The 24,197-nt window shown below is 41.2% G+C and overlaps 1 protein-coding gene across 1 annotated transcript; it reads left to right on the top strand.

Moving 5' to 3' along the window:
• The first annotated feature begins 1,641 nt into the window (after positions 1–1,641).
• Positions 1,642–4,336, top strand: LOC105047812 (probable receptor-like protein kinase At5g20050). The gene has a single exon (XM_010926891.3). The coding sequence runs from the start codon at positions 2,898–2,900 to the stop codon at positions 4,299–4,301; it is 1,404 nt and encodes a 467-aa protein (XP_010925193.2). The 5' UTR covers positions 1,642–2,897; the 3' UTR covers positions 4,302–4,336.
• Positions 4,337–24,197: the final 19,861 nt, after the last annotated feature.

Below are 24,197 nucleotides of genomic sequence, written 5' to 3'. Positions count from 1 at the left end.
TAAAATATTCCTACCGTTTATATATGAATTCTAGAAAGTAATTCTATGCTGAAGTTCTGCTGTCTGGGTGCAGCAGTTGTTCGGTTAAGCCCCCGTCTGGTTTGTGTTGCAGTAACCCCGCATGGAGAATGCAAAAATTACAGGCAGAAAATCCCTGACAAGTTCATCGAGATCCTTTAGCATAAGCAGCCATTGTGGTTGAAGTTGGGAAACCAAAAATTTTAGTCAAGACAGCAAGTCAAACATTTCTTTAGATAGGCCAATTAGGTTGCGGATTGGGCTGCAGACGAGGTGTAGTGTTATTGTATAGGTTAATTAAGATCATGGGTTTTACCCCATTGATCTTTGGCAATTGCGGAGCTTGGACGTCTCCAGGGTTTATACATGGAGAGTTCTGTATCTGTGGTCCTTTTGACCAGCTTTAGGTAATCCAAAACCCCCCAAAGTATATATATATAAAGTGGAAAAAAAAACTTTAGTCAAGATATGTCTCCATTGCAGGTGACCTCTTTTATCTAGAATTGGCTTTGCTGAGGGTTTGTCTTGGAGTAATTCTTTATGAACCATGTGCGGTGTAGTAAAAATATACTGTCCTATCTTAGTGGATCATGTAGTCATCATTTTTCAATATGCATTTAATGTCTGTAATTTTGTTTTTGTTTTTGTTTAAAATTTTAATGATGAAAATATTTTTTTTTTTGAAAAAATTATGATATTTGTGATTATATTATGAAATCTGCAATCAAATTATAATTTCTGTTATCAAATTATAATTTTCTGTATAACAGGAAGTTATAATTTTCTTTTAAAAGCCATAAAGAGAGAATGACATTTTCATCATTAAAAATTTATAAAATTTTTAAATAATAAAATTTATAAATTTTTAATATAAAATATCTTACATTCTGTAGTTAAATTATGACTAGTTATTGTATAGAAGTTATAATTTGATCATAAATTATTATAATATGATTATAAAATGTCATAATTTTTTAAAAGAAGAATATTTTCGTTATTCAAAATTTTAAATGAAAAAAATGGAACTGTAGATATTAAATGTGCAATGAAAAGTAATGGTTATACGACCTAATAAAATGAAATGGTATATTTTTATTGCATCATGTATGGTGCACAAAGACTTTCTCTTTGTTTATGTTCTAGATTATCGTCCTAGAGTTGTAGGAATCATGAAACTTGAGAGCCGGGCTGTCTTGATACTTGGCATTATGTTGCAATGAGATTGATCTTTCAATTAGTACTGAATGTTAATAGTTTTTATTAATTTAATACATATTATTTGATTGGTTATCTTTATTTGTTATTTTAATTATTTTAATTTCTATTTATTAATGTATTATTTATGGATGCCTGGATGAGGCGGTCTCTGGCTGCGCACTAGTATTGAATGAAAGTAGTTATGTTCGCTTGTATAAATAGCTGCTTAGAACTTTGTCTATGACCGACCTCTACAGTTGGTTCATGGATCTTCTTACAGATTCCAACGTATAATGGCAAACAATAGGGAATCTTCTGATTGTTTGACATTGTCAGAATGTGCTCGCTCAAATGGATATTGTATGAATATGATTAAATTATTCTCTATATTCTTTTAGGCAGTTGTAGTTTAGTTGATCTCAATGCTTGAACATATAGCTTAATCATTCTTTTACCAATTCTTACAAGTACACATCTTTAACCCATTGACTTACAATAAAGATGGTATATGACATAAAGATGCGTCCTTTTGTGACCAATGCCCCTTTTCTGAGAAGGAAAAAGAAAAGAAAAGAAAAGAAAAAAAGAGTCCCAAGGAACCAGTATTAATCTGCACGCTTTGTACGGAGTCCCAAAACAAGAATAATAACTAATTGCACAGAAACTTTAACCTGAAGAAGGAAAGGGAACATTACCTCAAAAAAAACAAAAAAGAAGTAAAGGGAAAAAAGAATCATTGCTCAGAAACGAGAAAAATTCAGCACAAAACGTGCAACAGTGAGGAGGAATGAGACGGTCATGCTATCTTAATGACATCCTGAAATTTTAAAAAAGGTTTTAGGTAGGTACCGGAACATCTAATGAATTGACTGCTGGGTTGGTGTCTACCTATAGGACTTGCATGGATTGACTGCTAATGTACCAGCAGTTGGAAGCTACCTCTGGTAAATTGTTAGCCAACATTGATTACCATAACGAAACGAGTGCGGAGTATTAGTAATTGGACACCAAGTTCCAGAGGGAGAGCTTAGTGAATTGTTCAGTAACCTTTCGTATATTTTCTCTTTGAAGTTCGGTCTTCCATCTCATCTAAGATTGCCCGAGAGTTTTAATAGCCTTCTCCATAATTTTTCTTTCAAGACTCATACAAGTAATCTCTGACAATGAAAGCAAAACTAACCAAAATTAAACAAAGCGCCTACCTCTTCAAGGAAAGGGCCATAGATGGAGGCAATCGAGATTCTTCGCTCCGGCTGTGCTGGCAGTAGATTTACCAAAAAAGTACAGCAAATAGAGGTAGCTTCTGTTCATAGCTAGCTTTTGGATTGTGGAAACGTTCCCATTGATTGGGTCTACGATGATGAAGCGCAGGAGTCAAATTCCTAGCTAGAGGCACACTCCCCATCCTCTGGCCTGGTCAGACTCAGACCAAATCTTGCGTTTATCACTTCAATACTTTCTTAAACCATAATTCAGCCGCTGGATGACTTTGGCGTCCCGCTAGCAATTAATTCTCTACCGGATGAGAAGAAAGTTTGGCCATCATCAAGGCGAGACCTGTTCTTCCTCAAAGCGCAAGACCTCTTCTCACAGAGTGACGCTCAAAAAACTAACAACAACGATGGTAACAAGAAGCAAAGGAGTTACAATACCTCCTCTTCCTCTCGCTCTTTTCCCTCGTCATGGAGGAAGCTCTGAAGAAGGCGAAGATCGTGGCAGCCTTTTTGGTCGCCGGCCTCCTCGTACTGCTCGTAATCCTGTGGGTATTCCTGGGCCATTCTACAGCCTTCTTCCTCACCGCAGGCTTCGACGGGGTGGCAATCCTTGCGATCTTCGTGTGGATATCGATCGTGCACACCACCTCGCTCGACCGGAGACGGATGTCGATGGCGAGGCGGTCGGCCCTCGAAGGGGAAGAGCTCCGCATCGAGTACAGCTTCCTCCGGAAGGTGGCCGGCTTGCCGACCAAATTCCGGTACGAGGTCCTTGCAGCCGCCACGGACGACTTCCATGCCTTGATCGGGCGCGGCTCGTCGGCGTCTGTGTTCAAGGGGATCCTCGACGATGGCACCCCCGTCGCCGTGAAACGGATCGAGGGGGCCGAGCACGGCGAGCGCGAATTCCGGTCGGAGGTCTCGGCTATAGCCAGCGTTCAGCACGTCAATCTCGTCCGCCTCCTGGGCTACTGCCTGATCCCGGGGGGGCCCAGGTTCCTCGTCTACGATTTCATCGCCAACGGCTCGCTGGACCGCTGGATCTTCCCCCAGGCCCAAGGGAAGGAAGTCGAATACGACGGCGGCAGCGGCCAGCAGATGAGAGGAGGAAATCGGTGCCTGCCATGGCGGCTGAGGTACAGCGCCGCGATAGACGTGGCCAAGGCCCTGGCCTACCTCCAGCACGACTGCCGTGCTCGGGTGCTCCACCTCGACGTCAAGCCGGAGAACATACTGCTGGACGAGAGCTTCCGAGCCATCGTGTCCGACTTCGGCCTATCGAAGCTCATGGGCAGGGACGAGAGCCGGGTGGTGACCACGGTCCGGGGCACCCGAGGCTACCTGGCCCCGGAGTGGCTGATAGACTGCGGCATATCCGAGAAGTGCGACATCTACAGCTACGGGATGGTGCTGCTGGAGATGGTCGGAGGGCGGCGGAACGTTCAGCTGGTCGGCGGCGGCGGCGGCCGCGCGTCGGCGAGGAGGTGGTCCTACTTCCCGAAGTTGGTGAGCGAGAAGATGAAGGAGGGGAGGCTGATGGAGGTGGTGGACGAGAGGCTGGTGGGGGTGGAGGAGGGGGAGGTGAGGAGGTTGGTGGACGTGGCCTTATGGTGCATCCAGGAGAAGGCCGAGGCCCGGCCCAGCATGGCCCGGGTGGTCGACATGCTGGAAGGCAGGATGGACGTGGATCCCCCGCCGGAGACGGAGATGATCATTCACGACCTCTTGCCCTCTTCTTCTCCCACTAATAATAATAACAACAACCAGAACCATCATGATGGGCATAGCATTGCGGCCGATGGCATCCGAATTAGGGAGCCTTCCATGTCCATGTCCTATGAAATCGAGATGTCCTTTCTATCTGGTAGATAGACAGATAGCCGCTGCAGCTTTAATTTCCCCGCTAGCTACTTCCAACTCTTAACGGGAAATTCCAAGCAAGGGGAATTCATCGCCTTGTAATTTTTCAGTTGATCAATTGGAGGTTTTGGTGGCAAACGAAGACAAATAATCGTCACATATAGCTGCCACTGATCTCTATCTAGCTACATAACATACGCGCATACAAGTATGTACTTAATTTGTACAATCTGCATGTCGCAATGACGCCCATATGGAAAAGGTTGCAATAGCATCCATCCTTGTACACCTTCACACGAGACAAGCGAAGAAAAAAAACAGAAAGGCATACGGGTGCTTTCAAATCCATGTGGCAGCTGAAAGGAAGAGACGTTGTGACATGGATAAAGGATTGGAGATTCGATTTATACCTGACTAGATATTCTACCTACTTATATTCTCAAACACTACCTCGATCTTTTCAGTTCTTCTCTGGAACTATTGATTGGAGATTCGATTTATACCTAACTATTGATTTGTTTTTGAAAGATTCACTCTATTTCTAGACCACATCAATTAAAAAAACAAACTGCAAAAGTTTTCATCGCTCTCTCTCTCTCTCTCACACCATCACCATTCTATCATGTCCAAACGATTCTTCATTTAAACCTTTGTTCCCCTCCAAACGGTCCAGAGAGAGGGTAACTTGATAGGCCACCTTTCATTTTCATCATGATGAAGTGCGTCTGCCAACATCTTGGGTAACATACATTAATTGAATAGTACAATCTATGCTCTGTCCTAGAAATTGCATGAATAATGATGTCCACCAATTCAAAGATTTGCTGTTGGCGCACAACTGGAAAAAGTTTTGAACAAATAGAAGCACATCCTTTCTTTTGGTAGAATAGGAGCACATCCTTTGCTAACTGGCAAAATCTTAAGATTTTTGGCGAAAGCTTGACCTTGGTGAACTTGTAGGGTTTCCAAGTTGATTTTATTGGCACAAAAATATATGCTTCTGAAACAAATCTTTGCAGTCCAAGAGTATCAAACATATTCCCAGCTAGGGCTGACAAGATAAAACATTGGACGTCACGTTGTATGTATGAACAGATTATGATGGTGGTACTTATAATTAGTTTGGATTTGGTTTCGAACTAATCTGTCAAACCAGGCGGTCCCCATGGTTTGAGCATGCCCCTAAAATCCAACCTTACATCCTAGAATAATTGTAATAGTGCTGTGAGTTGTGGCCCAGTTAAGGTTCAATTTGGATTAAACGGTTGGGTTTGGATTGAGCGTCTATTTACATACATTTGACTTAACCCATTACCATCGTGATAGGCCCTAATAGTAGGGGTGGTAATTTTGACACGATGTGTGAACCCGACACGAACATGATACGAAAAAATCTGGTTCCAGATTGAGCTTATATGTAGGGATGGCAAATGGGTTGGATGGATATAAATAGGTCGGATCAGATACGGATCGAGTCAAAAAATACTAAATCCAAATCCAACCTATTTATTTAAATAGATCAGATTTTAAAATCCAAATCCGACCTACTTAATAAACAGGTTACCGACCCGATCTGTTTATACCCGTTTACAATCCATTAAAAAAAAAACCAACCCGTTTGAACTTTAATGACCCATTTTTAAAATAAAAAATAAAAAAAATTATGCTCTCCTCTTCGTCTCCGATCTCTGCAGCTCCGCCTGACCATCTCTCCAGCCGCCCTCGCCTTAGCTCCGCCCAATCGACCAACCTCATCAAGCTCGAGATTCCCAGATCGAGCGATTTGGACCTCCATCATCTGAATCTCCACCACCGATGGTTAGAAAGAGGCCAGAAGTGCCACTGCGAGGAGGAAAAGGAGGAGGAGGGCCATCGTTATTGCCGAAGGCTTCGAGATTCTGAGATCGAGTGATTCGGACCTCCGTCACTCAGATCTTCGCCACTGACGGTCAGAAGGAGACCAGAAGCACCACTATGAGGAGAAAGAACAGGCGGACGAGGGCCATCGCCGTCGTTGAAGGCTTTGAAGTTTTAAATCGAGCGATCCGGATATCTGTCGCCCGAATCTCCACCACCGATGGTCAGAAGGAGACCGAAGCACCACCACAAGGAGGAACAAGCGGAGAAACATCGTTGCCATCGAAGGCTTTGAGGTTCCACCAGATCTCCATCGCTCAATTTGACGGCGACTGGAGTGAGTGGCCGATGGGAGCGAGCGATGGAGTGATGGCATGGAAGAAAAGAGGGGCTCTAGGGCTCTACAGTGGTAGCTACATGTGCGCTGGCATGGAAGAGGAAGCGACAGAGAGTGACTGGTGAGGCGGTGAGAATTTAGGCTTTAGGACTTTTAGGAAGGAGAAGAAGAAAAGCACGGGCGCAGAAACGGGACGACGAGGTGCTGAAATTTCATGTGTTAAACTTTGGATATGATTCACAATTGTGGGAGCCTTGAAATGGGCTGCTTAAATTTTACCATGGGCCCATAGATCAAATATTTTAAATAAAAATCATAAACATGTTAAATAGATTGGGCAGGTTGAGAAATTTAAACCCAAACCCAACGTGTTTAATAAATGAGTTAAACAGGTCGATTTGTTTACAACTTGAACCCGTTTAAGTCAAATCCAAACCTATTTAAGATGGGTAGAATGCGGGTCAGATCATATTTTGCCACCCCTACTTATATGGATTTGGGTCGAAAATGGGTCGACACGATTATGACCCATAAAATCTGTGTCATTTGTGGGTTGATTTGCGAATCCAAAATAGATCTGCATAATCATTTAATATTTTTATAAATTTATTAAAAAAAATATTTCTATCAAGTCCATAACAATCTAAACCCTAATAATAACCAACCATTCTAATCTAACAAAAAACTTTGCTGATTTATGGAATTTAAGTAAATATATATTTGTGTTAGTATAATTTAGTTACTCTGGTATTGATATAGATTTTGATTAATGATTGATGCAGGTTTTTAAATATATTTATAACAGGTTTGTTGTATCACCTCTATTATAGTTTGTGGCTGGATATTTGTATGGTTCTTTTTGCTTGTTTTAATTTAGACATATTGATATTTTTTTACAGTTTATCTAAACCTCCAAAAAAATTAAATTTATTTAATTTTTTAAAATTTTTATGTCAATTTTGTTAATCGTATCATAAATGTGTCATGTTCATGTCGACCACTATAGAAAATTACTTATTAGCGATAGCTAAATGCCATCACTAATTATCGAAAAGTCATCGCTAATACTATTAGTGATGGCAAACCATCATCAATAAACCATTGAAAAAAAGTTAGACGCTAAAGATCATTATTAGTGATGGTGGAAAAAATCATCGCTAATAACGTATTTGCAACAATAATTAGCGATATCATATCCATTGTTTATAATAATTTTCAGATCATTTTATAATTTAAATTAAAAAATTAGAAAATATATTAGTGACAGCCATTGCTAATAAGCTGCAGTCGTCGCTAATATTTAGTGATGGTATTAGCGACAGATTTAGCCATCATTAATAATAAATTTTTTTAAAAAAATTATAAAAAATATATACTGATTAAAATTTGCTATAATTAAATTAACAATCAACATATATTTACAGATACTATAACAACTAATAATTAACTATCACCATCATAAATAAAAAAATAATATTATATAAAAAGTAAAATTATCCTATTATACAAGATAACATTGTTTAAATATCAAAATTAAATATATTACATCAAAATTAAAAAAAATGATGAAGATCCTTCTCCTCCTCTTCCTTCTCCTATACGTCATTTGCAGCAATAGATAGATAAGAGTCGAATGTTCCAGCATCCTGTAATGAAGAAAAATAAATATTATTAATAATTTTTAGAACTAAATTAATTGAAATCGTAAAACTAGTAATTAGTGCGCCTCAAGCTTATACCTTTATGGAGGGTTATATTTTGATATACTCTTCTGATTCTCAAACGAATTATTCCTACATATTCTACTCGATGATATGTAGCTATAAACACCTTCGACCAGTCCATTGGATGGTTATATTGAATTTTGATCTTATGAGCACCTCTTCTTCCCACTTGAAGTCTAAACTGGCACGGAGGGATATATTTCAATATACTTCTTGATTCTTGAACGGATTATTTTTACACATTTCATTCGATGTTATAGAGTTATAGATACCTCCAATCCATTCATCGGATGGTTAGATTGAATTTGACCTCTAGATACTTCTTCCTCTTATTTGAAGTCTAAATCAGCACGGAGTGGTATATTTCGATGTACTCCTTTGATTTTCGAATGGATTATTCTTATATGTTTCATTCGATGATACGGATGTATCTACACCGTCGGTCCATCCATCGAACGTGTAGATTGACTTTTGACCCCTAGGTTTTCTTCTTCCGACTCAAGCCTAACTATGTGAAGCTTCTACGTATAAAAATTTAAAATAATAAAAAAATTATTAATACTACTTAACTTACCTACTATGATGGCTATAACAACGAGCTCAACTGATCGTGCAAATACAGATCCTGAAGAATCTTAGCAATGGTCTCATAAACGGTATTCCAAAAGCTCTGAGATCGCTAGCAAAAAACTTTGCATGACCTTCTCGACATATACATCACCCCACGTTTGGATCGTTGAGGTCTAAGAGGAGGACGTCGAAGTCCAACAAGCCGCTGGAGGGTCGAAGCTATGCTCGAATCTTATGATCCAGCTCCTACTCACCCCTCCGGTGACCCTGAGCTATCTTTTGAGATCAAGAAGGGGCTGAGATGATAGGTCCTCATGTGCTGTGCTACGACGTATTCCACATAATTCACCTATAGAGTTTAGAAATTCATTAGTGCTATTATACATATAGTATATATAAAAATTTAATAAATAATATTTTAAGTTACCATGATCTGTTTGGACCTAGAATCTAAGTAATCATCGGTTCTCTTAGACTGGTGTGTGTGGCCTCCCACAACTACAGTTATCCTGGTACATAACCAACTGCCGTGTCCACACTAAGTAAATAATAAAATTAAGTTAATAAATAATATATATAATCAACTAAATATGAGATTAATATAAGTTTAAAATTTTTATCAATCTATCTGCTATAACATGTATGCCAATGGAGTCGCCGGTGTGTTTGATCGAATCCTGCTGGACTGTCCGAATCTACCGGACCCTCTATCGTCGATCAGAATAGTCCTCATTGCCCACTGGTCATGGAGGGCCTCCATATATCCTCCTGCATCTAGTGATTCATGAAAGACTTTCTATCTGATGGTGACTCAAAACTGAAGAACTCTATTGCAGACTACTTGAGGTTGTACATCCCATCTCGGAGTCTACATGTGGCCACCTCTTTGAAGGTTTGATGGTCAGTCTCCTCATCTTGAGGAGTCTCGAATCGATAGTACTCCTACAATTAGAAGCAAGATGTATTAATAAATAAATAAAAATTTAAAAATTTAAATTGAACACCTTTGACTTATCAGGAACATCTCTCAGACTACATCATGAGCTTCGAAGGCTAACTAGAGAATTCATTCACCGATCCTGACATCAATGTCAGATGATCTCGATAACCATATGGGACACCCCAGGCTCCTTAAATGCCTACAAAATTGATTTTGAATAAAAATATTGATTCTAAAATGGCTAAACTTTAAACATATTTCTCGAAGATCTAGTACTTACATGCAGCTCTGAACGGGATGACTCTCTATCTCCGACCGTGTCGGAGGTGCGCAAGCTAGGTGGGTCCTCTACTATGGTGCTTAGGCTGAGAGTTGTTACTGCTTTATGTGATTGTGGGATCAATAGTGATCCTACATCGTTCGAACCTGAAAGTAGTAAAATATCATAAAAAATAATATTAGATAATAGAGGATAAAATAATCTATTTTTTTTTAAAGTGTTAGAGTTTACCATGTGGTGTGGGTGCCATAGAACCATATGAGCTAGCCCCATGAGAGCTCTCTCCTCGAGGCTCTATCCTCTGGAGCTCTCTCTTCGACTGACATGACTCCATCCTCTAGAAGTAGATATTCTGTAATCTTTAAAAATAAAAATAAATAGATTTATAGATTAATTATACAATTATAACAAGCAATGCAAGAATTAAAATGATACAAAATAAGTATAAAAAGTAAATAAAACAACACATCAAAAAGATAAAGAAAACTAGCCGTTATGCTATCCCTTTTGAGGTCAACTCCACTGCGTGCCAGTCTTCTCCAATATGCTAGAGTCGACTCTTTTATTCTTGAGATCGATTCTTCAGATGATTAATATACTTATCACTACTCATCGACCTTTTCAGATATTTGGTACTCTTCGGATACTTCTTTCGATTCTTCCTCTTCTTCTTCTAGAATAGGATTGTCCTTTAAAACAAATCAAGTATGATCTACCTCCTCATGTTGGCCATCATGTAGGAGAATTTTAGAGCATCCAAGTCTGCATCTATTAAAGGTTGATGAACTCCTAATATTTCATCCTTCTGAAAGCATTCTAATAAATGGAGCTCTTCATCTTCTTTGAGCTCATAATGAATGGCTGAGACTTAATTTTGTATATAGCCCACCAATCTTTTTTTCCTCTCTCTCTTGATGGAAAAAGAGTATAATACACTTGAATAACTTATTGAACCAGCACAAAGGGATCGTTGACATATGCTTTTGATCTATATTTAATTTCTATAAGCCCGTTCCGTGGATTAACCTTCATACAATTATCGTTACAAATTATCAACTAATAAGTGCATCCTACCATCGACTAATAGGTATTGAAGGTCTTATCCTATTCAAAAATTATATTAATTTTATAAATTAATTACAGTAATCAAACGATAAGCAATAGGTGCTGAAAAAAATTTTGACAGTATTTTTTCTTAGTCCTCCCCACACAGTTTAAGATGTGTAAGGAGAACTAAAGAAAAATATTATCCAAAATTTCTCTCAACTCTCAACATACGTTTAATTACTATAATGATCTATAGAATTAATTATATTTTTTAAATTATTCATACTGGATAATCAATTGATTAATATACATAATTCTCTCATAAATATAAAAATATATAAGTGTATGGATGTCATAGAATATATACATTAATCAAAAAATGATTTATGGTTCTATACCATGCAATATTTTTAAAATTTTTAAATTAAGGAGTTCCAAATATCAAGTAGTATTGCAAATAGAGAGGGCTGAGACGTGTGTCCTATGCATGCAGACCTGGGCCGCACACCATACGCACCAAGGACTGCCATCCAAGATAGCTGGATCGCGAATCCCATGCTGATGGGCCAAACTGAGGCAGTCATGAAGGCGATCCCCCCAGCACCTCGGTAGGGCATCTAGGTAAATCCCACTATGGGGGTTCCAAAGTATTGAGTAGCATTACAAATGGAGAGGGTCAGGATGGCATCCCGCACATGCAGGCTTCGACCATATGACAATCGGGCTGTACGACCCGCGCACTAGGGACTGTCATCTAAGATAGTCGGGTCGCGCATCCCATGCCGATGGACCGAACCGGAGCATCCACGGAGGTGGTACCCCCTACCACCCCAGCAGAGCATCCAGCCAAATCTCACCTTGGGATTCTAAAATGCTGAGCATCATTGCAAATGGGGAGGGCTAGGACATCCGTGCATAAATTAAATTCAAACATCATTAATTTAAATAAATATCATAAATTTTAATTTAAATATAAAAAATTAGAAGAAGAGGAACGACATGTGGCGACAGCTCTACTATCATTGCCGCCGCCGTCGCTAATACTCATGGATGGAAGAATACGAGGAACGGTGAGGGAGGATGGCGAGGGTGTAGGGACGGCAGATTCAATGCATGGATGATGGATCCGACGCTGGGGATGGTGGATCCGACATGGGGGATGGTGGATTCAGCATGGTGACGGTGGTGTGGGGACTAGGTGCGGGGACGAGGGCTCCAGCAGGCTTTCGGCGGTGCAGTGGGGAAGAAGGGGGGAGGCAAGGGCGCAGGGACGACGGTGCATGGACTGGGGCATGGGGATGGTAGCGCATGGATTGGGGCATGGGGATGGGGCTCTGGCAGGGTTTTGGCGGCGTGGTAGTGGAAGAAGGGGGACTGAAGATGGGGGAAGAATGGGGGATGCAGGGGGCAGCGAAAAAAAATCGATCGGAGAATGGGGGAGATTTTAGGGCTCTATATTAGTGACGGCGAACGCTGCATCGCTAAAGCTATCACTAATAACTATTAATATTAAATAAATAAATATTTAAAATTTAAAATTATAATAATGATTTTGCCGTCGTAATAACCAAACGGTCCGTCGCTATGAGATGTTCGACCTTTTAACGATGGTTTTTTTTTGATCATAATTTTTTGTCAGTAAATATCCCTATTAGTGACGACTGATGTGCCGTCGCTAATAGCCATCGCTACTAAAGAATATTTTTGTAGAGGATCTGACACGACCCATTTAATAATCGGTTATGCATGACCATTTAATAAGTAGTCTGCATACGAATAGTGAATCACAACCTATTTAATAATCATGTCGTGCTCGTATTTAGGTTATCTGGGTCGCATCGTAAATGGGTTGACCTAGTAACAGGGACTTTATCACTTGCATATATATATATATATATATATATATATATATATATATATATATATATATATATTATATATATATATATTTTTTTGAGAAACAAGATGGCGCTAAACTTTAATATGTAAAACGTATACATACATAAGCCATTTGTTTCTCAGAGAAACTATGAGCTATGCCTTTCAAAATTCACAAAATTACTGAATCTACAGGCATAATAACCGTAAGTAGATGCTTTGATATGCTAATTAATTAGTATAGCCGCATAAAATTCTTCTACCAAACAGCTGTTTGCTTGCCATGCCACCGTAGGGGTTTGAAGACAAAAGAATAATGAACGGAGTTTCAACTCAGACCTTAAACTGATTTTAGATAACATAAAATATCATGATCATTACTCCCCTTCTCCTGCATTCTAATCCATATTTACAAATTTGCTCAAAAAATTATATCCAGAAATTTGATGTCCCTTTTTTTTTTTTTGCATAAGATTGAAGCATCCAGAAATTCAATGCATGAGGCTCCCGCCATTGCACGAGTTGGTGAAGGTCTGATCTATGCAACTTCATCCTCGAGTATAAGAATGTTGTTTTTTATGTTTCTTATTCGAAACATCTAGATCATAATGAAACAATCTTTTTATTACACCAAGGTTCATCCTCTAAGGACCATGTATTTGTACTTATAAAAAACAAGTCATAGTGGTGAGGTATTCACTTGGCTTAATTGGGAGGCTCTGTGCAAAACGAAGAACCATGGAGTCTTGGTTTTTACGATTTGAGAGTTGGACATAAATTATTCTTGGCTAGTGCTGCTGTGAATCTCATTTCCAAGCAACATTCTTTATGGGCTAACTGTATCCAAGTATGGTTTTCCTGGCTCACAGGAGACCTATAGGTGTAGAAGGAGATGCTCATCCATTTGGCAAGCCATTTCTTGTTCAATACCACTAATTTCAATTTGCTTTTCAGTGGCGAATCAAGGATGTAAATAGCATAGACATTTTAAATATTTCTTGTTCACTAATATTCCATTGAATCGAAGGCCTATTCCCATTAATTCTTAGATGTTCAGCATGTCTCTAGTTTATTTACAGATCAATCCTCTTCAAATATACTTTACCCCAGGAAATATACAACTCAAAGATGGTTGCTGAAATTTATTTTATAGCTATCCCGAAAATGACCGTTTGAGTTGGTATAAAACTAATTCACATAAATTGAACGCTCAAGATGTCTATAGCGTCTTGATGGTTAATTTTCACTCTAGAGACGTTGATTCAGAGGTCTCCTCCTCAGTGTGGAGGTTAGGGGCCAATCCAAGAGTTTAGTAATTTTGGTGGAAAATTGCCTGGCAAAAACTTCCGTGCAAGTCTATCCTAGCTTATCTATCTATTCTTGCACTTCTGACGCCACTTGTAATGCTTGCGATATAGAGCAGGTTTTGGACCATGCATGTTCTATCTTTGTGCCACATTGCTAGTGTAACTTAGGAACATCTTTCTATTATAACTTTGTTCCCTACAATTTCAATTCTTTTGACTCTTTATTGAGGAACCTCTCATAAATGAATTCACTTTTACTAAAGTTCATCAATGTTTAGTGCGGTTAGTTGCTATGGAGGCAAGAATGATCGGACATTTCAGCAGGCTACTCCAAATTTGAGATTTATTGCTCATCAATCTGTTCATCTGGCCCTTGAGCATGTGGAGATATTAATTAGTTGTTCCTTACTTCAATCCTTCAGAGCACTGGGTCGTCTGCAACTCTAGTAGCTTCTCTTTCTCTTTTTTGTATAGCTTCATTTGGTACCCCTCCATCTTGGGACTTTGATAATCAACTTTGATCACTTTCTTAGAGGTAATCAATATATTGCTGGATTCCTTATTTGAGATCATTTTGGCCATCTCATCTATAGTACGAGGTGATTTTCAGTTATATGGATCCCTATGACTAAGCTAAGAGTTGCATGAGAAGGGCTTATGGCTGCAATTTTCACTATATAATATGTTATGGTGATTACTGTGAGCACTTCGGATCAGTGCTATATTACAACACATGTCAAGCTCTGAGGTCATTAATACGACCGCCGACCACCGTATGAGCTGAGGAGTCGATCTCCGTGCCGAGCTAAGACGTCCCCAAGATCTGACCTATATGTGAACTATTCAGCCGACTTATCTCTTCAAGGTGCGCGATAGCTGTCCATCTCGAATAAGATAAGATTTGGCTAACCATCTCCCTTGATCTCACGGGAGCGTTTAAGGGCGGAATTATCTTGCTCAGTTTGGCATATCTACTGGTCCGGTAATCTCGAGATCATACAATCTAATAGCTAATAATCCAGCTGTTCGATATTTTTCTATATAAACAATCAGAGCCCGAGGATCCAAGTAAATTCAATCAAATCCCTCTTAGAGAACTCGTTGCTGCTTCCTTATTTTTCGTTTTTCTAACTTGAGCATTGGAGGATGATCGTCGAAATCACACCCTCTGGTTGGAAACTTATTTTACAGATCGCTCCAACACCAGCACCACCGCTCGAGGTTCCTAGGTGTCTGACTCTGACCAATTTAAGCAGCAATAAATAGAAGAAGAGTTTCATTCGCATTCATAGCTCCAATAAGGACATCTTTCTAACTTTCCAATGCCGTCATTTTTCGATAGACGGCCAGTTAGACTGACAATCAAGTTCAACTGCCGGTGTCAGAAATCTCTCTGATGGTTCAATCGATCGTCCCACCACCGGTTCAACTAGTCCTGTCGGTGTTAGTCACGGTCGATCAATTTGGTTAGCTCTTCCAACAAGTTTAACATCTGATGACTGCAGTTCAAGCAGTTCAAATCTTTCTCGTGCCCTTTCATGCGGCACCACAGCCTCCTCAGGCTATCCCTGCACCCCTTACACTGGTGCGTCATGTGATTCCCTCGATGGTGCCACCTGTGCCTTCCATAGTGGTGCCCCCGCAGAATCATGTTTTGTCTGTGGCTTTGCAGCCACAATCTCAATTAGAATCGCAGGTGCCTCCTCAAAGTTCGAAGAGGAGATTAACCCATCAAAGTCGCCTTAGGGCCCAGCAGCCGGCCAGACGGCGCTCTCCAAGCCCATAATCAGGCCATGACTCGACCCCTGGACGTTGATCTCCTTTACGCTCTGAGGCTGGTACTATCCGTGAAGTTGACTTTGAAAGACGGTTTCAGAAGCTCGACCGACAGTTGGGGTAGAAAATTGAAAAGGCCCTCAACAATAATGGCTCTCGACCTGCCCTACGAAGGGATAACAGCCAGCTACCTTTCATCCGGGGATTGTGCAGGAACCACTTTCTCTGCACTTCAAACTACCTCAGCTGGAGATCTAAGATGGAACCACCGACTCCGTCGATCATGTGGAGACCTTCAAGGCATCTATGCTCCTTCAGGGAGCATCAGATGTAATCCTCTGTTGAGCATTCCCTCCAACTCTTAAAGAGGCCACTCGATAGTGGTACTCGAGTTTGAGGCTGACGTCTATCCATTCCTTTGAAGACTTGTGCCAGTCTTTTGTAGGTTATTTTATAAGTAACTGACGACAGCAAAAGCGATCCGACTATTGCATACCATCAAGCAAAAAGAGATGAGTTAATCCACTTTTTTATAAATAGATTCAATGTGGCGACCTTGAAGGTCCAAAATCTGGACCAATCGACTGTGATGGCCACAATGATGAGCAGTCTCTTAAGAAGACTTAAAAAAATCGTTAGTTAAGATTATTCTCAAGATCTCCCAGATATGCTTGTCTGTACGAAAAAGTATGTCCTCATAGAAGAGGCCTTTGCCAACGATACTCCTACTGGTTCGGCCAAGTGGGATCCAACAAGAAGCGCCATCCAAGGTGAGAGGAGAAAAGATGCCAGTGCTCTGATCCCTGCTCTCGAGGGGAATAATGGGGATCAAAATCGTCGATCCCGTAGTCTCCAAAAAGATTCGGCAACCATCACCTCCTCGACTGTACGATAGCTACACGCCTCTGAATATTCTCGAAGGGAGGTGTTGTTATAGTGGGGCCTGAGTTACTGAGCCTTGATGATGAGAACAAGATTAAAATGCCATCGAGATCTGAATAGATACTGCTTTTATCATCGTGACCATGGTCACGATACTGAAGACTGCCACCAGCTTCACGTTGAGATTGAGAGGCTTGTTAGGCAGGGGCAGTTGAATCATTTTGTCTAAAGAGTGGCCCCTCAACATCGAGCTCTGAGAGTTCAACAGCACCTCCTCTGTCTCAGCAGCATCTCCCTCAACCTCAACCACACCAAGCACCAGCGCGGCAGGAATGACAGCAGGGTGGAGGGCAAATGGTGGAAGAGGAGCGACCTATCTGAAGAGAAATCCACATGATTACTAGGGATCGTCTGGAATCCAGTGGTGTATGCTATAAGGAAGGCTATTGCCCAATCGAGTGGATGAAGTGGCATGCTCAGAAGCTTGTATGCTAAAGCAGCTCGATGGGACTCCAATATCAAGACCATAGAACTCAATGAATCTCCACATATATCACCAATGATGTAACTATTTTCTATGAAAATAAAATTTACAGGGCCTTCAGTTTGTAATTGGCACTCGAGTTCTCTAAGAGTCACTTCCTCCTTATACTCAAGATCCTAAATTATAACTACGGTCAACTAACGTAAGGGCTAACTTACTAGACCCTCAAAAAGACCTCGATGACTCTGGCTAACTTACCAGACCCCAGCAGAGCCTGAGTCATGTGAGAAGCGAAGGGAGATCCTTAGAAAACCTCTAGAGGGCTAACTTACCAGACCCTCGAGAAGACCTCGACGACTTCGAGGCGGGGCTAACTTACCAGACCCAAGCAAAGCCCAAGTCACACGAGAAGCAGAGGAGGACCTTAGAGAACCTTCAGAGGGCTAACTTATCAGACCTTTGAGAAATCTGATGACTTTGAGGTGGGGCTAACTTACTAGACCCCAGCAAAACCCAAGTCGTATGAGAAGTGGAGGAAGATCCTTAGAAAATCTTTGGAGGGATTACTAATCAGACCCTCAGAATGCCACCAGAGTGTGAGGTACTATAGGCATAAGCTCGCGCTAGTATGTACTGTCTCTCGCGCGAAGATGAGAAGTGTTAGATGCCGCAGGCATAAAATCCTGTAGGCACACAATGTCACTCATGAGGGATAACTAATCAGACCCTCAGAATATCATCGAGATGTGAGATGCTATAGGTATAAGCTCGCTGCTGGCACATACTGCCTCTCGCACGAAGATGAGAAGTGCTAGATGCCGTAGGCATAAGATCGCCGCAGACACACAATACCACTTATGAGGGATAACTAATCAGACCCTCAAAATATCATTGAGAGTGCGAGATGCCATAGGCACAAGCTCGCTACTGGCATACACTGCCTCTCGCGTGAAGATAAGAAGTGCTAGATATCGTAGGCACAAGATCACCGTAGGCATACAACGCTACTCATGAGGGATAACTAATCAGACCCTCAGAATACCGTCAAGAGTGCGAGATACTGTAGGCACAAGCTCATCGCTGGCACACACTGCCTCTCGTATAAAGACGAGAAGTGCTAGATGTCATAGGTATAAAATTATCACAGGCACACAATGTCACTCGTGAGAGATAACTAATTAGATCCTCGAAACACCATTGAAGAGCCCTAGATGCTATAGGCATAAGCTCGCTGTCGGCATGCACAATCTCTTCCGAAGAAGAATAAAAAGATGGGCAATGTACGGCTAGAGATATTACCTCAACAAGTACTCATTCCACCTAAGGTACTCTCTCAGACTCAGGAGTAGGGGTGTAGTGTTGAGATAATTATTATGATGTCTCAGATTTATAAACAGCTGGATTACATTCAAGTTATATTCAAGTTGTTCTAAACTACTCTACGCATATTCACTTGAATCGAAGTTGTCCTAAGAATATCTATACTAAAGTTGAGCAAACTAAAACCTTACTCATACTGAGCTGAGCACTGAGCATTTTCTCACGCTGATTCGAGCACCTATTTATGTTGTTTCTATGAGCTGAGCAAAATCCATAGTCTACAGATACAAATTTTTTAAAATAAAATATTTTTTTATTTATTAAAATCTTTACAAAGAAAAAGTCAGTGCTACAAGTACTTTACAAACAAAAAGCCAGTGCTACAAGCACTTTACAAACAAAAAGGCGATGTTTCAAATACTTTGGGGGATGATTGCTCCAGGCACAATCTTACGAACAAGAGAAGAAAATGAGAATGTAAAGGAAGAATAGGAGGATAGTAGAAGAGGAGGATAGTGGAAGATGAAGGGAAAGAAGAGAAGATGAGAAGGGATGTCCCGCTGCAATCGACGGAACATCAGATCGATCAGGTGAGCTGGTTCAATCTTCATCCATCAAGGACTTCGCCTCCTTAACATTTGGATGAGCTGATTCAATCTTCATCCATCGAGGTCTCTACCTCTTCGTCGGTACCGCCACTTGTATGCCGTAAAGTTTCAGATACGGCATTATCCTCAGTAGACGGATCTTACAATTATCAAAGCCCTAGATGAAAGCAGCGACAGCAACATCGAGCAACTTCCTTCAAAACATCATGGAATCTCAGAACTCCATGATATAGTACTTTCAGACTACAGGCGGATGCACTCGAGCTGATGGAAAAGACTGATCGTAGGAGGCAAAGAGGCAGAGCCCCATGAGAAGTGGATGCGTCGGCCCGTCTAGCTCTCCCCCTTTCACGGGCTAAGTACCTCTGACAAGCGTCCCTCACAATGGCATTCCACTCTCTCACCCATCTCTTAATTAATTTAAGGGTGGTAGGTTCAAAGGCGACGATATGGCAACAGCTAGAGAAAGGAACTTCTTGCCATAAAAAGAGGAGATAGAAGGAGTAGAGATTCTTTGCTCTCTGACCCCCTGTTTAAGCACTAGCAGTCAGACCAATCGCCAATCGATGCTTCTCAAGAGTTAATGACCAAGCGATTAATGTTGCGCCTTCTCCAAAGAGGGAATAAATTCCTAGGATGCTTCACAAAAAAAACATGCCCACGTGGTGCATCTTCATAGACCCTGTGTCGCCTCCCAGGTGTGGCCTTATCGGGAGAGTCATCGATCGCTATTTTTTATAATCTTCCGCATTCAAAGGAGCAGAACAAGTTATCATCCACTTAAATTATCTCGAATCAGTATGAGTAAGTTCACAAAATAGAAGTATGATAAAAGACTACTCATTTTATTCCTTTCAAGATTCTCTTACAATGATCTTATAAAAAATATAAAAAAAGAGAAATACAGAAATTACAATACGGTGCTTGGAGCTAAGGTGCCAACACTGAGACATCCACTACAGTAGGATCTCAAATTTTATCTAAAAAATTCAAATCCAGACTCGAATATTTGGCAGCTACTCGAGCTCGGATAGACTACCTTTCGACGTCATAAGCATCAGCGGAGTACTGAGTTCTTTTTCTGCATATTCCTCCGAGGCTTGGAAGTCCTCCACAGCCTTAGAAGCGGCCTTGGCTCTTTGCTTCTTCTCCACCTCTAGTCGAGCCTTTAGCTCTTTTATCGCTTTTTGCAGGTGAGAGTTCTCCTCACAAGCGTCACGTTCCTCTTCGATTGAGCTTCGAGCTCTGCTACCTTGCCCGATAGCCAAAAATTTTTCTCAACAATTTTTCTCAACGCCACCTCGATATCTTCGGCTCTCTTTTCGACAGCGTTGGCTTTCATGGAGACTTCTCCGACTTCCCTTGTGGCCCTCTCTTTCGCTCTTTAAGCATCTCAGCTTCGAGTTTAGATTTCTTTGCCTCTTTGGCTAATTCATGGGAGCTTTCAATATACCTATTCAAGTAATGGGTAAGCTGGTCAGTAAAGAAAAACTCATAAGTAATAAATGAATATGCAGTAAGTGCTAAATGAGAAAGTCTCAATATACCGGATGAGGTAATCTACTGCTCTTCTCCTCATCTCCCTCTGAAAAATACATAGTAACTCATTCACGTCGGCAGGAAGGAGCAGTCCGAAGAGTAATTCGTTCGCTAACGTGGGATCCCTCAGTGCTGAGACCTCCAGCTTCAACCCAGCTGATGCAGTTTCAACACACCGATAATCTCAACTGGTGCCTCATCCAAGAAGGATCCGACAACGTGTGAGGCTGGTGGGTCGGAGAGCTAGGAAGAGCAGATAGGCTCAGAATCACCTCCTCCAAATCTTGTCTGCATGGCTCACCCAGTCACTTGTAGTAGCTGAGGTGGTGGATGAGCCACTTCTCTCCTGCATAATCTCATGGCCTTCTGGATGAGAAGATTCGGATTCTCTGACCTTCAAAGTCAGTTGTGCAGAATCTCCGATTCTAATCCGGAGGCATTGCCCAGTGACGGACTTGGTATTTCTCTTCCGCAGAGTTTTTTTTTTTTTTTTTTTTTATGGGCTCGAGTCTTCCCAACATCTAGCTCTGCAACCATGATGATCAAATCGTAAGATGAATAGAACCAAAAGATTTAAGACCAAAATAGCTGACTCGCATATCTTGAGGAGTGACTTGACTGATACCGATGTTGAACAACGTCTGAGCCGACAGTAGCTCTTTCAACTCTGGAATCTTGAGGCTCCGTAGAGTTGCCATCTCCTGCTCCAAGCTCTCATTCATCGAAGGTTCCTTTAGCACAGTCTCTCGAGGTTCGCCCTAGGAAGAAAAATTTAGTCTTCGCCTAATGTTCGTGAAATGAAGAGAAACCTCAGCTTCCAATCGTGCACGATGGAGGGCAAATCCAAAAATATCAGGCAGAAGCCATCTTTCTTCTTCCGTGGAGTTACATACCACCACCTGCGTGAGTCTGGATGCCGCTTGAGACTGAAAAGAAAATGAAAGAATATAACATTCGATGCAATCCTAGCCAACACGTATAATACGGTGAAGCCGTAGATATACTGCCATGTATTTGGCACCACCGTACACGGTGATATCTCAAAATAATGAAGGAGCACTACAAAAAAGGTGGAGAGAAGCCTCAGTTCAACTCGAAAACACTCCTCATAGAAGCCCACACGTCCTGAAGGTGGACAACAGATTCAGTCATCCGATCCCAGAACTTCGAGTTGGAATGCGGGAGGTATTTGATATTATGCATGCAACAGATTATATCCCACTCCATCAACTCTGATTTGAAGTCCAGTGGCGCAAAGTTAGTCTCCATGGTGGCCATCTCTCTCTCTTATGTCGGAAAGCCACGAAAAGATGAAGAAGAGAAGAACTCACAGTAAAAGAAGAAAATCAAAGCTTACCGAGGTCCGCATTTAGTTTTGTCTGGAGATTTTAAATAATCTCATACCTTAACGAGATATCCAAAAGCTGCCTCCCGTCGACATATTAATTACAAAAGACGTGCATCGCCAGAAGACTGACGTATGCACGACACGTGGAGACTACGAATGGACATGATTGTTGTCACTGATATGGTAGTTAATGCTAATGGAGGCGAATTGTATTTGTACCACTTTTGGAGGAATACATGCAGACGTGCTCCAATTCCTCTCACTCGGATGCAATTCAAATTATGATCTTTTCGAAATCTATATGACAGCAGGAGCCAGCTCGAATTTTTACCCTAACTTTAGCTCAGCTCATACTCTATTTGAAGCATAGCTCAGGCTAAGTATTCGTCTGAGCTATTTACTCTAATCAGATTTTGCAGTTACTGCCAGGAGCTAAGCACACATTAAAAACTAAAAAGCATGACTTTTATTCATCAAAAGAAGAAAAATACATATGTTCCTGTGGAGACTCTAGTATAAGGCCAGGGGCCTCAGATCACAAAAAAAAAAAAAGAAAAGAGCATGAATCACTCCTCAGGGGGATTGCTGGGACGATCATCTGCGAGATGGTATTCCTCAGCACCGACACTGTCTTTGATCTGAAAAGCTGCGTCGATCTTGTCCATCTCGTCTGAAAAATAGGATGTTATTATAAATTTCGACCAGCTATCCGACGACACTACCTGTAAATCTTTGTCCAGACAATCAATTTGAAGATGCTTGACAAAATCAGGAGGAAGATGCACCTGGGCAATGGACTTGCACTTCTTAAAGCTCGTGAAGAACATTGCTTTGCAAGCTTAGGCTATGATCTTAGCCCTTTTTTCTTCAGCCGCTTTCTCCTACTTTCAGCACATTTGAGAAAAATTTTCTAATCTATAAATTTACCCTAGAGAAGCTTGTGATTTATCTTTCTCTCTTTCAACCTCTTCTTCAAGTGCTCCACCTCTGATCTGATCTCTTGGACTCCCGAGAGCAGCTCAGGGGAGGTCTGAACTCCTCTGGAAGCAAAATGCCCATCTCCTCAAAGAGCTCTCTCTCCTCAGCTCACTCTTCAAAGATTCTGATCCTCTTAGATGGACCACCACTGAGGTTCCTTTGAGAATGAGTTTCAAAACTCAGAGAACCTCTTCTTGCTTCAAGTGTCCTCCTCAGGTGTTTCAGGCCATCACGGCTCCGACGACAGTTTCTCTCAGCCTCAGATATCTATTTTTTAAGGGTTTTGATCCTCCCCTCGAGGTCTTCAACCTTTTTGTCGGTCTTAGATTTCTATTATTCGAGAGCCTCAATCCATCTTTTAGCCTGCCGCAATTCTTCATCCCAACAAAAAATTGACTCCCGAACCTCTTGAAGAGCTTCCTCAATAAGGTTGAGTTCTTTGGCCAGCTCAATGTTATCCCTCTCTAGATATTCAAATCGATACATCAGCTAGTTGATCTCCTCTTTCTCCATCGTCGAAGAATCGAGGTTGGAATTAACGAGGCTCGTCAAACATTGACCCACATGTGCAAGGGATCTCAAGGCATCGGCAGACTGCTTCTTCCCCCTTTGTTCATTGAGAAACAACTTTTTGATTGGTGGTAGGAGATTTCTCAAGTATTCTGTCATAGATTAGAGGATCTTTCCTATGGATGGAGCACGAGGCATCAGATCTGAGGGTCCTGTATGAGCAATGGATGCAAGAAAATATCCAGCAGGAGTCGCCATCTCTAGAGATCCTCTAGTCTCTATCGTCTTGGTCAGATCTTTCCTCGAGTTGCCAACCACCTCTTGCATCCATACTTCTTCAGACAGATTTTTTTCAGAGCATCCCTCGACGCTTGTCTCTGGTGCCATCTCTGTCAGCGTCCCACTAGTTGGGACTTCCTCTAGAGAACCCTGCGTCGCACCTTCCAATGGTTGGACCATGGGTTCGATGGTAGGAACAGTATGTTCTTCTTCCCTAACCATAGGTCTCGTTTTAGCAATCGAA

Source organism: Elaeis guineensis, chromosome 6 (assembly GCF_000442705.2).
Source record: "Elaeis guineensis isolate ETL-2024a chromosome 6, EG11, whole genome shotgun sequence".
NCBI lineage: Eukaryota > Viridiplantae > Streptophyta > Magnoliopsida > Arecales > Arecaceae > Elaeis > Elaeis guineensis.
The sequence above is the reverse complement of the archived record's forward strand: the minus strand, read 5'-3'. Positions and strand labels throughout refer to the sequence as shown.

Excerpts from the sequence above, each read along its gene's own strand:
- LOC105047812 (XM_010926891.3), top strand. The coding sequence starts at position 2,898 with ATGGAGGAAGCTCTGAAGAAGGCGAAGATCGTGGCAGCCTTTTTGGTC.